Source organism: Papaver somniferum, unplaced genomic scaffold (genome assembly GCF_003573695.1).
Source record: "Papaver somniferum cultivar HN1 unplaced genomic scaffold, ASM357369v1 unplaced-scaffold_10, whole genome shotgun sequence".
NCBI classification, from domain to species: domain Eukaryota; kingdom Viridiplantae; phylum Streptophyta; class Magnoliopsida; order Ranunculales; family Papaveraceae; genus Papaver; species Papaver somniferum.
In genome coordinates this window covers 9,568,103-9,584,678 of record NW_020618825.1, presented here as the reverse complement: position 1 = coordinate 9,584,678, position 16,576 = coordinate 9,568,103, and the positions used below count along the sequence as shown (strand labels likewise).

The following is a 16,576-nucleotide window of genomic DNA, read 5'->3' as shown; positions in this document are numbered from 1 at the left end:
AGATTTCCATGCTATCGGATGACATAGTTTAGTTGTCTTATATTAGGCAAAAGTGCATACTAAACAAGAAAATGCGCATCTGATAGGCAATAAATCATTTGGTATAGTTATAGATAATTTGCATTACTGAAACACGTTACCATTCCATATAAACTGCACACACAATTTCACATATTTATATATTTTTCACTACAAAGAAAACATTGATGAAATATGCAAATGAGTGAACCTGGCGTGAATCGAACACGCATTTTTTGCATCGAAGTCAGACGTGCTACCATTGCACCACAGATTCATTAGTATTCAAACACGTATAGTTTAAAGAATTATATGATTATCTTCCGAATTTGTCAAATACAAACACATTTAATCACTTGGACAGACAACCAAGAAATAAAAAGTCAATCGGACACGCATTTCCATGAAACCCCTACGAAAAAGTGATTTGCACTTTAGTCACTCATGGCACATAGTGAGTCAGAAGAGAAATTGGAAAATTGTGAGAGAAAAAACTGAAACATAACATTCAGCAAGATTGATGTCGATAACTCATATAGAAACCTAAATTGCAATCACCATCTTAAAGCAACAAAAAAAAAGAGGGGAAGAAAACCTACCTGTAATTGATAACTTTCTAGAAAAATTAGGCAAGATTGCTGAGATTTAATCCTCTAATTCCTTCAACTATCGTGGTTAGAGATCTCTTACAGATCGGTATTTGGGGGAGAAAAACTAAACGGATTTGAGTTCAACTGATATAAAGGAAGAAAGATGATCGAGTTCTTCAGGTGTGTAATGGTTGAAAGAGTTGTGTTGGATGTGGTTTCGGTCCTTGGAAGATTTGGTAAAATAGCTATGTTAGGTTGCGGTTCCCAATATCTTCTGGTTCCGGGATATAACTTATTCTAAGGTTCTAAAACTTAAATTGGTTCCAAACAAAAGATTTGTAAAATCCTATAATTTTATTTTACATTTTCTCAATTTTAAAATAAATCAATGTGTTAGCTATGTAAAATTGTGTTACTATTAAAAATGACAAAGAGTTATAAAGATGGTGTGGATTTTGGTATACATGGATTTTGGGTAGGAATATTAGTAATAGTGATTTAGTGTAGAATGTGATAGAGATGTATAACTAATGATCTCACGGTTTCAATAGTTATTTAGTTTTTATGAGATAATTCCTAATTATGGTAACTATTTCTTAGTTTGCTAACCCTTTATATGAGTTACTAGATTTATAATGGATCATTTGAGTTACCAAAAAAAATTTAGTTAGGAAACTCATTGTTAGGAAAACCTAGATTTGGTGTAGTGTCTCTTTGCTTCCCTCCCTAAGACCAACCCTTCTCCTTCACTTTGTGAACGATGCAAGACTGGAATGGCCATTTCTTGGTTTAGGCCAGGATTGTATAGATTGATTTCTCGAATCAAAAGTACCCCCGTGCAGTACATTGTTTAGGGTCTAGATTCGTTTCTCATACACACACACGAATTTACCAAAACCGGCAGAAGCATTTTTCACCCACAAACAGTTGGGTTCCTCTCCGAGTTATCTCTCCATGTACACCATCGTGGTGCTCTTCTCAGGTAACCTCGTGCTGCATCATTCTCAGGCTATAGTATATGTTGTACGAGCTCTCTGGGGTGTTGTAGACTCGCTCACGCTTCTTATGATCCTTCATTAAATGCGGTCATCCTTTTTAGACTTGACCGTATGAGTTGATTAGACCACTCCTTACACGCGTCATTCATGTAACATAATAGCAGACGTCTCGATTCAGACAAAACTACTTTATGGATTATGATCTGGTGCTTCTCTCTTATCGTCTCATCATGAGATCATCTTTTGAGATGATGACACATGGCGATCGGGTATTTTACCCTCACATTTTGCAACTTACCAAGGGCATGATGGGAAGAAAACCTGATAATCGTCCCGTCTTTTTTGCCACGTCCGCGATTTTCGCCACGTCTGCACTTTTAGTTCGCTTTTACCTGTTGGACTTGAGGTGCCGGTTTATTATCCCTCGGTTTCTTATAAAATCTCTTGATGGGAGAGAATGATGTATTTACTCTCTATTTTTCAGAGTTCAGAACTTTTTCATCTTTTTCTTTCTCTGTCTTTTGATGTTCCTTCTTAACTCCTTGTCTCCTATAAAGAAGTTTATTCTGTCTGGGAGAAATTCTCCATCTCACCAGTCTAGAAGGTATGTTCCCTCTTATTTACTATTTTTTGTTTTCGTCAGTGGTTGGACGCCGTTTTTTGTGAACCGTGTTAGTTCTTCTCTGGTTTTCACCAGTTTCCGCCATTGTTTCTCGTCTGTGAAGTTTTTTTATGAATCGTCATCACCGTTTTTCCCATATTTTTTGATGTTTTGTTAGTTTTTTTTTTGCGAATGTTCTGATTCCTTCATTCTGTTTGCCTTTTGGCAATATCGGGAAAGAACTGATGAGGAATCCAGGCTCCGACCTTTCCTTTGGTATGTATGATGATGCTTTTTTGGAGTCGGTGAGGACTAGGCATTGTCTTCAAAGGTTTCAAGTCACGTTTGCTACTCCTGAAGGTCAGTTTGGTGTTCTTTTGAAGAATCTTTTCGAGGAGAACCCTAGTGGTCCCAACGAGATCATTGTTGCAGTGGGCCAACACGATGCTGGCCTTCATCTTCCTCTGTACTGCCCGCTAGATCCTTTTCAGTACGAGGTATTGCATAAGCTTCACCCTCAACGAGCTATATTTCAGCCCAATGGTAATTTTTACAGGATCTCCCTAGATTGTTCTCGTCGAAGTCAAGGTAAGGTTACCGAGCACGAGTTGAATCAATTTGTTCCTGGTCAGAGGGATTTGTACAAATCTGATACTTTTGTGGAAAACTATTGGTGTCAACAGTACAATACCTTTGATGGTTTTGGAGTTGGGATTTATAGATCTCGGAGGGCTATCCGAGGTCCTCCACTTATGACCGATTTGGATCATCGTATTTCTACTCAGCGTTCGCTTCGTAAGACTCACGATCCCAAGTGGCTTGTTGTTCCAATTCGGATTGTGGGGCCTTATATTTTTGGTTGGGATGATAAGGGTAATGTTCTTCCCGGCATTCCTGAGATGCATGCCCATCTTCCATCCTACAGGCCTTGGGAGCTTAAATGGGTCACTTCTCGTAGTCGTCCAACACAGTCTGCTCAGGTTATTGAGGATGCTAAGGTATAAAGTACTATCTATTTTGACGTATATATATATATATATATACCTTGTCCCTGTTTTATGCCTTAGCACTTAATAATGTGTTTTGGGCAGAGGAGGAGGGTCACAGATGGTTCTGGTCCATCTACCGTTCCTGCTATAGTAGAAGTGGCGGAGCATGCCTTAGAGGTTGACATTGGTGCTCTTTTTGGTGATCACGAAGTAGTGTATCTTGATGATGCGGTTTTTGATAATCTCGATAATGTTATGGATGGTACGACTGCCCCGAGTGTGATTGCTCCTACATGGCCCCACCCGAGTAATCTCGCTGATAAGGGGTGTTGACCCCGAGATGAGTGCTCGTACAAGTGGTGGTTCCGGCAATGTTGTTCCTGACGTGCCAAGTAATTTTTCCTGTGGTTTTCCTCCTGCTCCAGCGACTTCTTCTAGTGCAGCCATCACTATCTTTGGTGGATGGTCCGAAGACATGTCATTGCTATTCTCGGATGAGTATGCTCAGAAGAGTGAGGACGAGCAAGCTCGTATTTTGACCTCTCTTTCTAAAACTGCTCAGCATCGATTTGTGACGGGGGTATGTATTTAAAGTTTAGATTGTATTTGTGGTCTGTAAGTTAGTCATCGTATACCTGGTGTTTGTTGTCTGTTTTACTAGAGCAATAATATGAGAATTGGAATGTTGTCCGAGGCTCGTATTGCTAGGAGGCGAGATATATCTTTGGAGCACGAGAATCAGAATCTGCGCCTCGCCGTGAATATGGATCAACAAGAATCCCTTTCATTTCGTCAGGATAGGAGGAAGGTATTTACATTTTTCAACTTTAATTGACTCCGTGGTAGCTGTTAGAGTTCTGAATGAGTCCCTCTATTTATAGTTAACGTCAAACGTATGGAGGAGAAGATAGAAAATAATGCCCGTAAGCATGCTAGGGAGTTGTGCGACCTAAGGCTCGATGTGCGCTCTCGTCAGTGCAAGATTGATTCCTTGGATCATGAAAATAAACAACTCTGCACAGATGTGGATATTCACCGAGATCATATCTTTGAGCTTTGTGCGTTGTTAGATAAGGCCAATAAAGTGGTTGTAGATCGGGCGAACGACATCAAGTTGCTCCGAGCTTAGAAAGATGAGCTTATAAATTGGCAGTCCGATCATCTGCCCGAGTTGGCGAAGGAAGAGGATGATAGATAGGAACTTGCTCGTCTCAAGCGAGAGTTTGTCCGTCTTGAGAGAGAGAGCGTGATGAGAATATGTTATCATGTCCACAGGGTGATGCCGCCATTATGCCTATTGACGCACGAATTATTGCTATAGATAGTCAAAAAACCCAAGTGGAACAGACTCTAGCTTCTGTGTTAATTGATCATGAAGGTTTCTTGCTAGCGGCTCCGTTTTATGTGCATATAATTTTTGTGAGATCTCTTGTTTTCTCATTTTCTCCTTTCTCTATCTTGCAGTGGCTCGTAAGAGCAATGCAGAGTTGGAGGAGCATTTGGAAGAGATGAGAGTGGCAAGGCAAAACCTTGACGAAGATCTTAATGCATTGGTAAATAATCATGAGGAGGAGTTGGAGGCTGAACGTGCTGATAAGAACAAGAAATTGAGCAATCTCCATGCGGAATACAAGGTCATGATGACAAATGTGTGTAAATCTGTTGTTCTCCGTAAGAGTCAAAGGGTTGCTTCATCCACTACTGCTGCCAGTTTTATGGTCCAGCCCCTTCCTTTCTAGTCCGAGGCCGAGCAAGATGCTCCTAACGTTGTTGAAGGCGAGGATCGGTTGGATACAGATCAAGGTGCTCCTGAAGGTGGACAATCTTGGGTTCGTTAGCTCTTAGGATCGTGTAAGCCTTAGCTTGTAGTCATCTCCTTTCCTGTTCATGTCATTCATACCTCGTGTTGGATCCGAGGTAGTAACATTTTTTGTTGGGTTCTTACGCCGCTTGTGGGGTGGCGTCTAACTGGTTTAACTCAGTTTCTGTGCTAACCAAACTTTTTTCTAGGTGTGAATATTTTGGTAAGTCCTCGTGTGTGGGAGGCAGTGATACTTTTCCTTTTTAAGTACTTGTTTTTATGAAGTAGAATATTTCTTTACTTTCATCTTATGACCTGTGCCTTATTGGGATTCGTGGGAGAGCTTTATACTTTGAACCTAACCATGGATGGTCAAGCCAAGGAGTGATGAGTTCCTTAATTATAAGGGTCACCTTTTACGGTGTCGGATTTTTAGTATGGCGTAGTCTCCTTCTTTGCCTTTGTCTGGTGCCTTCATGGGCTTGACTGTTTTAATAGTGTCCGGTTTAGGTTACAATTCTCCTTCTGGTTTAGTGGTCTGATACTTGACTCACTTATTTCTTAACCATTTTTTGAAGGGTAATATCTCTGTTGAATATTTCTTTCCTTAGCCGTAGGAAAGTTATTCAAACATGGATATATCCTATTATGGCAGGACATCATCCGATCTCATGATCGTGATGGAATTACCTTAGGTCTTCCCTTCTTAGGTAGCTTACGGTGTCCTCCGCTTCATCTTACTTAGTTAAGTCAGATGGCATTGCCTTAGGTCTTTTTCCGTGTCGGGTAACTTAGGTATTTTAACCCGCATCATTTTTTTGTAGAATTGGTGGTGTGGCTAGCACCGTGCCATAATCTTGATGGGCTTGTGGTATAATGCAAAAAATATTTTAATGACTTAGATAGTATGTGAAAGAGAAAAATGAGAATGCTAGTGAAAGAAAAACAGACGCCAAATAACTAAATATTTAAGCGAGCAGAAACAAATATATGTGCAAAAGGAGTAATTTTATAATTCTCAAAAGAAGGTGTATAGACCCTAGTACATTTGGATAAGGTTTTATGACCTTGTTACAAGCAAGGATTAAACCCATGCTTCAAAAGCTAACCTTTTTATTCAAAAGGTCGTTTAAGCATTGTATGCTTTCTAGTCATTTTGATGTTTCAAAGACATTTTGATTATTTGCCTTTTAATTTGGAAAATCTTGTGTGCTCTCCTTTACTTCGCGGTGGTCGCGAGGATTGCATGGGATGACTTATCATGAGTCGTGTTGGCATGGCGAGGTCTTCCTTCAATCCATATCGTTTGGGCTGGTTTCTCTTAGCTTGACGAGTTTGTTTTTAGTCCGAGATTCTAGTTGGAGGTAATATCGTCCTTTGTCGGGTTCGTCCGGTCCTGGGGATAACATGTCCGAGGTTAAAACTGCCTCTCGGTCCCTGGACTCTACTGTTAGGATTACGCCAATAGTGTAAGGTCGTGTACTGACCTTTTCTTACTTTTTGCTTGACTTCTTAGCTTGTTCCCCTTCTCGAAGTGTCCTTTTACATCGTTGAGGGGGGGATCTGGTCAAGGAATCTGCGATCGTCTGTATTGTTATTGCGTAGTGAGATTGAAATCTAATCTCGAATTGCTTGATCTGAGCCTTCCATTTAAGGATTCTTTCATTCTTGTCAGCATGGTCTAATATAGACTCTTTCGAAGTTTTGATAATGACATTCATAGTGTACTTATGAAAGTATTTTCGCCATTTATGTGTAGCGTATACTAGTGATAGCATGATTTTTTCTTTTTTCGAGTAGTTTTGTTCTAATGCTTTTAGCGCCCTTCTTATGGAATGGACTGGTCTTTCTATACTCCCTTCCATTTGAGTCATTACTGCCCCGATCGAGATATCAGTAGTGGTCAAATGAGTGTAAAGCTCTTTTCTTGGCTTTGGTTCCTGTGTCGTCGGGGGCATAAATAATCATTCGTCCATTTGTATTCCTTCACTTTTCGACTCGGATAACCTTCCGAAAGAGCTCTGCGAGGTACATTTCTGATCTTCTTCGACGAGCATGAGCTTCTTGTATCCATAATAACTACCCATCAGGGATAGCAGTTCGAGCTTGGGTGTGATGTCCACATATTGCTCGATGTTGATTCTATGGGTTGGGTGATCCAACCCCTGCTCTCCAATATCGGAGAGGCTCTGTAATTGTCATAAAGGCTTTATGGATGGCGTATAAGCCTAGGTGGATGCATCCTCCAAACTTGTAGTTTCAGCCGTGTCTGTCATGTAGACGCTAAAACTTTTCTGGCTCTTCCCCCTTTTATTTGTTGCTTTGGGTGCATTTACCTTGTTTTCATTGTTCTGTACGTCCATGATGTAACAATATTTTGCTTCACCAGAGTCTCCGATGATTTCTGGAACTCCATCAGTCATGGGAAACCTTAGCCTCTGATGGTAAGTCGAGGCAACTCCCTTGATCCCATGGACCCAGGATCGCCCCACGATAGCCATGTAAGGTGAAAGCACGTCCACTACACATAAAGTGGTTAAGGTGAGGATCTTTCCTGCCCGAATCTCCAACGTCACCTCGCCCCTTGGACGGGTCGATGAGCCATTGAAGCCAAATATGTTGTAGGTGGAGGGTATTAGGCAGTCGTCTCTAAGACCCATTTGTTTGAATGTTTCGTAAAATAAGATTTCGACAGAGCTTCTTCCATCGATTAGGATCTTAGGCATGACCTATGATAATGCCTTAGATCTTTATCCCTCGCCTTCGAGTTCGGGAAGTGCGATGGCCATCGTGACCACTAGTGGGTCATTGTGATTCCTACCTCCATCAGGTGCCTCTGAGGTTGAAAAGCTAATAGGAAATTTCATCCACTCCTCAATAGGAGGCTCTCTTGCTATACTGAAAACTTTGTCACACCTTCGAAGTTTCGTTATGGATTCGTCCTCTAATATTTCCTTTAGACGTGGGAGTAATGATAGCTGAGTGCGATATCGTATTGCATCCTAAATATTGTGCCTCACGAGGGACCTCCACACAATGTATGGTGCCCCAGTGGCTGGTTGGATCGTCGGTTGGGCGATGTACTCCTGGAGTTTTCCCAGATCCTGTACCATCTTTTTCAAGTCTCTGCATGAGTCTGTCATGTGGCTATGGAATTGATGGAACTCGCAGAAGAAAGTTTTATTTTTGGCCCCCTCGGGCTGCTGACCTCTGTTCTATGGGTAAGTGATTTTGTATTTCCCGTCGATCTTCTTAAGGATCTCGGATATGGGGGTGTTTCGTTTTGTGTAGACTGGGTCCACAAATTTTCCTTTCTTTTGTTGGGCTTGGTCTCGCCCTTTCCATCCTCCACTCCGATGTTTATCGAACTGGGTTGACCCATTGTTGGGTCGCCCTGCTCCTTGGGCTGGCACCTGGGGGTTCGGTGGTTCTACCATATTTGCTCCTCTACTGCTTCCTTTTACCAGTTTATCATAGGTACCGTCTTTAAGTTCTTCAAGAGACACATAGTCCTTCTGGATTTCTCTTAACTTTCCCAGATTCTTTGGCATGATTTCATACATGCGGACGAATATAGGGTCTGTCTTTCTCAGACTATTTTTGAAGCCCAAGATTGCGTAGGCCTCCGGGACTCTTACGATCTCGGCGCATAGTTTTCTACAACGAATATACGATTTATTTGGTCCTAGGTTCAACTGGAACAGTGCGTCAACTTCAGGCTTGACTCTACTATTGTGAATGTATGTTTCTAAGAACAGCTCGGATAGGTGAGCGAATGATCTAACTGATCCTCTAGAAAAATTATTGAACCACATTAGGGTCTCGTCTCTTAGATTAGATGGGGAAAACTTACACAACACCACATCGTATCGATCCCACTGGGTTAGTGTCATGCGATAAGTTCTAAGATGTTCAATTGCATCCCCGATTCCAGTGAATGGGGTTGTGAACGTCGGGAGGGAACATTTCCTTGGAAATGGTTGTGTTAGTAGGTTCTCGGACAAAGGGGATTGTCCTGCCTCCTGCATTACCTCTTCCAACTTCTTGCTTTCTTGTTTTCATGTAGCCTCTCTGCACATAGCCTCCAGGTGGCAGAGTCGGGCCTGTAACTCATCGTCTATGTGCCTTGTTTCGGCCTTCTTATTTCTTCCATGTGCTCTCTCGGGTTAGAAAGATATTTCTCGATGGCGATATCGAGATCGCCCTGAGTCCTCATCCGATTGTTCGGTGTACGGTACAATATTAGAACGAGTTGACTTCGATGTCTCTCCTCGTTTGGGATTAGTGCTAGTGAGGTTTTCAACTACGCATTTGGCCTGGTCGTTTCTATTAATTTCTCGCCAATGCTTTGGATCAACATCGGATGGGCTATCCTCCTCTCCTAGGACTCCTTAGCTTCCCTTAGAAAAGCGATCCGCTGTTTCCTCCTTTGAGGTGTCAGGGATATTGACTCGCTCGTCATCTTGCAAGTGCTCAAAAGGATTATCCTCCTCAGGGGTTTCCTCTATGGTAGCGAGTGACACCTTCTTCTTCGCCTTGCGTTTTAGCCTGAGGTTTCTCCGTTCTAACCTCTTGTTACGACTTTCTATTTTCGTCATTCACTCATCCTGCGCCTCCTGCGCTTTGAGGATGGCTGCGATGGTCGCAGTGGTATTACCATGGTTAAAAGGTTCATCCTTCACTGTCTCATATTTCATCATTTTCCTTGGAAAATCATTCAACCCTCTTGGTTGAGTTAGATGGATATCATCTTGTCCGACGAAGGGGTTCCCCTCTTCGTCGGAGCTGGAGTTATCGGTTAACCCCTCCCGATATGGATTATCAGGTTATCCCTCTCCAGGTAGTACACCGTTGTGCATCGTCTCGCCTAGCTCCGTATCGTTTAGACCTTCGTGGTGGGTTCCACCAGTTTTGCCTTGGCTCGCACGAGTAGATCGTCTCGTCACCATCACCTTTCCTGCGATATATGCAATAATGCTTAATTTGTCTATTCTTCAAGAAAAGTGGGGACCTAAGTTTGCAGGTCACGTGCAATTACTAAGTCAGAGCTCAGGCTAGACAACTTTTGCACAGAAAGACTTTTTAATACATTTTGGAGACATGTGAAAATGTCAATAAACCATACTTGCTTGAGGTGTTAATGATGGAGAATAGGTGTTTTATTTGTCTCTCTTTTTAAGAAAAATACCTCCTCCCGCATGTTATACCTCTATTTGGGAAAAAAACCAAATCATGACGATTGAGCATCTCTTCCCATTCTAGGAAATATTTCCCATCATCTTTAGACTTTTGATTTTGGAAAAACTTTGAGTTTGATGATTGATTATTTACTAATTAATCCTTCCCGTTGACTTAGAGTTAGGTTTCTAAGAAGAAGATCTTGGATTATTGTGAGTTTGATGATGAACATCATGAAAAATCAGTTTTTTCAACTTTGATAGGGTGATATTTCTCTTATCAAGTTTACTGACTAGTATTTCTTCCGGCTCTTTCATGGAGGAGATCGTTTGAGCACCGAAGTGTTTAAAACTTCATTTTTACTCCGATTTTCAACTCTCCTGAGCCTCTTGAGGAAGACATAGAAATCTTAGAAGAAACTAAAATTTTTACAGGAAATCAATGAAAAAGATGTAGATCTGTTGGTTTTGAGGGTCTTCAAGGCTCCAAAGATCGCATGGATCGTGATTGAGCCTTAGCTCAACTCATAAATTCTAACAAAACTCTACAAAGTGTTATGAAATCCACATTTTCTCATGGAGATTATGAAAATGATATAGATATGTTATTAGGGAGGTAGAAATATATCTTCATACCTCCCTGTTTCTAGCGCCAAAATGTAGTTGCATCTTTTCTGATGACTACACCAATGTAAATCTAAAGGCTATAAACTACTCAAACATTCAAGATTCAATATGAACAAGATGTAAAGAACATGAAAAGTAAAGATTGACACAAGAATATAACATGGTTCGGCCTTGAAGACCTAAGTCCACAGGAAAGAATATGTTTTCTTTATTGATTATAAGGTCTTACCCTCGAAAGAACTACAAATGTCACTTAGACTTCTTATTCTCTCTCTTTCTAGATCTCTCTCAGGAATTCTCTGTAGAAAAACCATCTAAAATTTTACATAAGTTGTCCATCTCCTTCTACATGGACTGGTATTTATAGACAAAATAAGACTCGTGAAGGTCTGGCTTCGCCGAGTATATGGAGTCTGTCGTCTATCTCCTAAGGGCCTCGAATGAGCTTCTATACTATCCCTCGTGATAGTATGCTGGGTTCCTCTCCGAGTTAATTCGCCCTGTACACCACCGTGCTGCTCTTCTCAGGTAACCTCGTGCTGCATCATTCTCCAGCTATAGTATAGGTCGTACGAGCTCTCTGGGGTGTTGTAGACTCGCTCACGCTTCTTCTGATCCTTCATTAAATGCGTTCCTCCTTTTTAGACTTGACCGTCTGAGTTGATTAAACCGCTCCTTACACGCGTCATTCATGTAACGTAGTAGCAGATGTCTTGATTCAGACAAAACTACTTTATGGATTATGATCTGGTTCTTCTCTCTTATCGTCTCATCATGAGATCATCTCTTAAGATGATGACACGTGGCGATCGGGTATTTTACCCTCACATGATCCTTGAACATTGGTCTTTGGTACCGTTCAAGTTTACTCCTCTTTTATTCAATCGGGCTCGCAGATTTCTATTTGCTGATTGCGGATTGAATTAAGAGTTAGAGATATAATACTCTTGTATATACTTTTCTCTAGATTGAGTCCGATTGTCAAGTAGATTCTCTAAAAAGTATATTAGAGTAAGTCCTCTCAGATTTCCAAACGAATCGTTGGGTGAGCTTGTTAGAACCCCGGATTTTGAATTGGTATCAGAGCAGGAAAACACTATAAACCTAATAAGTTTATGTTTGACTAATCCTAAAGTTTTTCCTTGTGGGAAATTTCTTTGGGAAACTTGCTTTTGGAATCTGTAAAGATTGTTCAGAGATTCTTATGGATTAGACTGTTTGGTCTTCATGAAAATCTCGCTCCATCTAAGACCTTGGAAAACTGGGATGATGAGATACAATCTAGAATAAAAATTAAATGTTCTTCTAAGAAAGGAAAATCGAGAAAACGTTCTTTACGCTCAAGGTTGTGGAATCTCACTAGATTAACTCTTAATATTTTTGAGGAATACCATCGTGATGGATCAATTGATAAAGATCTATTTAGAGCATTTGAAAACGTTTTTAGATTCTTAGAAAAACTTAATTCAATTAAGAATAAGAATCGCTCCGATAAAATTTTTGTACATGTTAAATCATGGAATCATGATGTACGAACTAAACTTGTTGAGAACACGAGTAGGTCCAATAAAACGGGTTCTTATGTTTTCGATACAGGTTCAAGCTATCGGGAAAACCTTCCTTCTATTCATATGAAGAGGAAGTTAGGAAGCTATGTTAACCCAGATTATCATATCACTAGTACTGTCCTCAAATATTAACCAGAAATAGTGCATGACAGTCTCTCTGCGCATATTCCCACTTGGTAACATGTTGGCGCCATCCCATCGGTATATATCTTGATATGGGGCGAGAAATGGTTTGATTTGTCTGTACTATGGATAACAGTTTTCTTTCTACCGCACCATCCTTTCTCACGTCTGTGTACATGGTTCATAACCTTGGTGCTAAAGCACCTATGAAATCCTACTTTCCTTTTGTGGGTCGCGGTTCAGAATCGGGTCCAAGCCTATTATTGGATATAAAATAGAGCGGAACCCGTACCTTCTTCCTCCTCCCATCCTGTCCGCGTATGTGAACATTCTAGGGTTCATGTATTTCCTCCATTAAAACTCCTTTTGGAAAAATAAGAGAAAGGGGTTTTCAAGGTCCACTCCAAGTAAGTATTCTCTACCAATTTCTAGATCTCGTGATGAATTTCAAGGCTTCAAAAGGAATTTCAAAAAATTTAGGTTTTTCATCTTCTAGCATGAACTTGTCTATAGATCAAAATTCTCTTAGGATTAGATTTGTCATTGATTCGTGTGCTGAAGTTTTTGAACGAATTTCATCTAATGGTTTCATTCTAGAAAAAAAAATGGATTTCACTAGTTGACATAAGGAAGATTTAAGTTGTTTTGAAAAATTTAATCTTGGAAACATCTTTGATGGTCTTGGCGAAGGTTTGACACTCTTACTAGAATCTTCTATGCAAACATCCATGATGTTGATTGTAATGACATGGAATTCAAGACCATGGTTAATAGGCAAAAGGATTCATTTGACAAGAGAGTTAATTTCAAGAATTACTAATATTCTCCTTGAGAATTTTCGCCTTCCAATACCTTTTCATGAACGTCCTTCTTATGAAACCATCTTCATGGGTCTATGTGGAAAGAGTGTTGTTTGGAATGAAGGAAAATTTCCTACTAATGATCTTAGTCTTGCTTTGATGTCCTTTGGTAAACTTGGAATATCTAATCTTTGTCCCTCCATGATAGACACATTTTTGTGTCCGATTTGTCTCGATTCTATATATTATTATGGCTCATTTTTGTACTTATTTATGGTGTTTTATTTATTTGTAGGTATTTTTGGCTAATAAACATTTTTGGAAAAAATTGGCTCGAAAAGTTGACGGAAAGCACCTGAAGGAAACCTGCTATTCGGACCCCCTGCTTGGATTAGGGGAACCCCCAGGACACCCCTTAAAGCAGCTGCTAAAGGCACCCCTACTCTGGATTGGCGGGAAATATTTGGCAGTTTTGGCAATCCTGATTTGGAGGAGTTTGAGGTCGATTAAACCTATGATTTTCATAGGATAGACTCCTTATGGGTCTAGGAATCTGATATGGGTGTTTAAATCGATTAAACTGGGCTCAATTGATAGATTTTTATCACAACAGAAAATATGGAAAGTCACGTGTGTGACCTGTTTTAGGGAATTTTAGAGAGATTAAAGTGTTGTAAACTATCCCAAAGATTTGTATCTATCCAAGGAAGAGTTTAGAATAAAAAGGAAAGCTCAGAAACGCGTAGAAATTCTAAAACAAGAAATTGCCGCAACTTGGCCGTGAAGAGAAGGAAACAGATTTTGGAAGATTTGGGAGAGATTTAATCGGTATTTTTGATATAAATAGATGGCTTGGGTCATATAGAAGTGGTGTCAAGAGTTTGGGGACCTAAGGAGATCCAGAGAAGAAGAAATCAGAGCTTTACCAAACTCTGTTTCTGCTGCTGCTGCTGCTGAAGAGGAAGAACGCGAAGAACATTGACGCACGGGAAACAGTCGCAGAACAGTGTCGTGTTTAACAGCTGAAGAACATTAAGCTGTGCAGGACAATCGTATTCTAGGGTCTTAAATTTCTGATCCTGTAACAGTTGATTAGCAACGTATATCTTCAGTATTGCAACACAAATTGTAACAGTGACTTCTGTAACATCTATACACCGTTGCAGATCTGTTGTTTTATATATTCTCTTCAATAAAACCACCTTTTGAGCCATGATTTATTATTTTGAACCTGTTTTTGATATGAGGAGATAAACCCCATTGCTGAGGCGATAGAGGAAGCTATTTTTTCCAACAAAAAGCGGTACAATCTATTTAATTTAATTTATTGCAATTATTATTATGATTATTTGCCTTGGATTATTATTGAATATGATTTTTATTTGAGTGATTGTGATCTATTTTGATGGAGTATGCTTAGTTTATAGACTCTTGATGCTTCATGCTTGGTATTTACAATTATTTCTTTAGAAAATCTACTTGTTGCAACGGTAAGAATCAAATTGAACAAGAAAATTGCATGAATATAAATATTAGATTAAATCACTTTGAATTTGGAAAATAGTGGAATCTTAGCCTCAGTGTTCTTCTAATATTGATATCAACTTTGATTGAGTTTGCTATAATTTTTAGTGAGTTTTCTGTTTTAATATTAGAATTTAAGTCTAATTAATATGCTTCACAAGTCTGAGAATCGAACCACTTTTACCACTATATACAAATCACATTAATTTTTTGGCGCCGCCGACGCGGACTTGTTTTTAGGGTTTTAGATTTTTTTTTTTTTTTTTTTTTTTTTTTTTTTTTTTTTTTTTTTTTTGGGTATTTATCTTGTGTCTACAGGTTCTGGATCATAAAGAAAATTGAGCCAATTTTTTTTAGACAATTTTAGTTTGGGGTTTGTTTATTTTCTTTTAAAAAAAAAGAACTGTATTAGGGTTTATTATTTTTGTAATTTTTCTTTATTTTTTTGGACTTTTGGACTTTTGGACTTTGGGACATTATTTTTTTTTATTACCCCACGGAAGGGTACTTTAAATATAAACTGTTTGCAGAGAAGGAGGACAATTACGATATTTTCTCTGCACCTTGGGTTCGTACACTAGACATCGGAGTCAGTGGCCCGAGTCGACTACAACCGATTCGTCCCCCGTCTGGAACGGGAGGTAAGATTCTAAACACTTGCGAATCCCCTGTCAGCGAGTTACTGGACTCCTTCGTATGCATATATGTTGAGGACTGAATACAAATATTTATTTTTCTAGTAAAGGGCAAGGCCTTTCCATACAAGTTAAGGGTTCGGATTTCATTATTGTTCTCTTCTTGCCCGCTTTAGGAACACGTAACCTACGCGAACCTAAGACTAAAATTTTGACTAGAACGAGACCGATAGGGTAACGAGCTTAACAGGAAAGTCATTCGAAAAATATTGGTTACTCTTTTAAGCATACTTCGAAGTTCTTGACGGTTTCTGTAAGTTGAATGCGTGACTGCGCCGCCTTGTAATACCGGTGAGGCCTTGGGTATCAAAGCTCCACCGAGATTCCCTCGCCTCTATTCAACTTACGTTAACTCGGATTGATTCCAGAGGGGTTTGCTTAAATTGTAACGAATTCCCGTTCGAAGGATTAGAAGCTGGTCTAGAAACAATCTAAGTGGAGCCATCATGCTTTTTTTGCTAGAAATCAATAGGTTTGATTTGGTTGAGTCGGCCTTGATCTGTGTTTGCTTACCCTTCCAATTTAGAAAATTCTATTGTATGCCTGAACGTAAAAGAGACGCACTAGGTAGATTTGTTAAAGAGAAACCTAGTAGTTCGAAGCGTCTCGATTACCTTAATCTAGAAAGTCCGACTTTTTGAAGAGTCTTTTTGAACGTCCTTTGACTGAGGAGAGAATCCTGTTGCTCCGATAGCGCCAGAAATGGAAACTTTGAAAGCTTTGTTGAATCCAACTAGGACTACTCGTCCTTCGTGTATTAAGTTAGCTGAAACGGAGGCACCCTATGAACTGAAACCTGGGACCTTACAGATGCTCCCAATCTTTTTAGGGAAAGAAAATGAAAACCCTTATTACCATGTTAGGGATTTTGAGGAAATTTGTAGTACTCTAAGAATTAGAGGCTTAGATGATGATGCTTTGAAACTTAGGTTATTCCCATTTTCCCTGAAAGATAAGGCCAAGTCGTGGTGTATAGTTTGGACTCCGAGTCAATTGAGACATATGAACAACTTACATCTGCCTTTTTCAATAAGTTTTTCCCTAGGCACAAAACATCGTCTATTA

At 39.8% G+C, this 16,576-nt stretch overlaps 1 protein-coding gene and 1 non-coding gene across 2 annotated transcripts; both read right to left on the bottom strand.

Moving 5' to 3' along the window:
• Positions 1–224: 224 nt before the first annotated feature.
• TRNAR-UCG lies at positions 225–295 on the bottom strand. Its single transcript has one exon. It is a non-coding gene; the product is annotated as a tRNA-Arg (tRNA).
• A 7,917-nt stretch (positions 296–8,212) lies between these two features.
• LOC113326298 lies at positions 8,213–9,025 on the bottom strand. Its single transcript, XM_026574050.1, has one exon. The coding sequence runs from the start codon at positions 9,023–9,025 to the stop codon at positions 8,213–8,215; it is 813 nt and encodes a 270-aa protein (XP_026429835.1).
• Positions 9,026–16,576: the final 7,551 nt, after the last annotated feature.

What these genes read in the sequence shown, in the direction of transcription:
- LOC113326298 (XM_026574050.1), bottom strand. Translation starts at nt 9,025, where the DNA reads ATGCAGGAGGCAGGACAATCCCCTTTGTCCGAGAACCTACTAACACAA.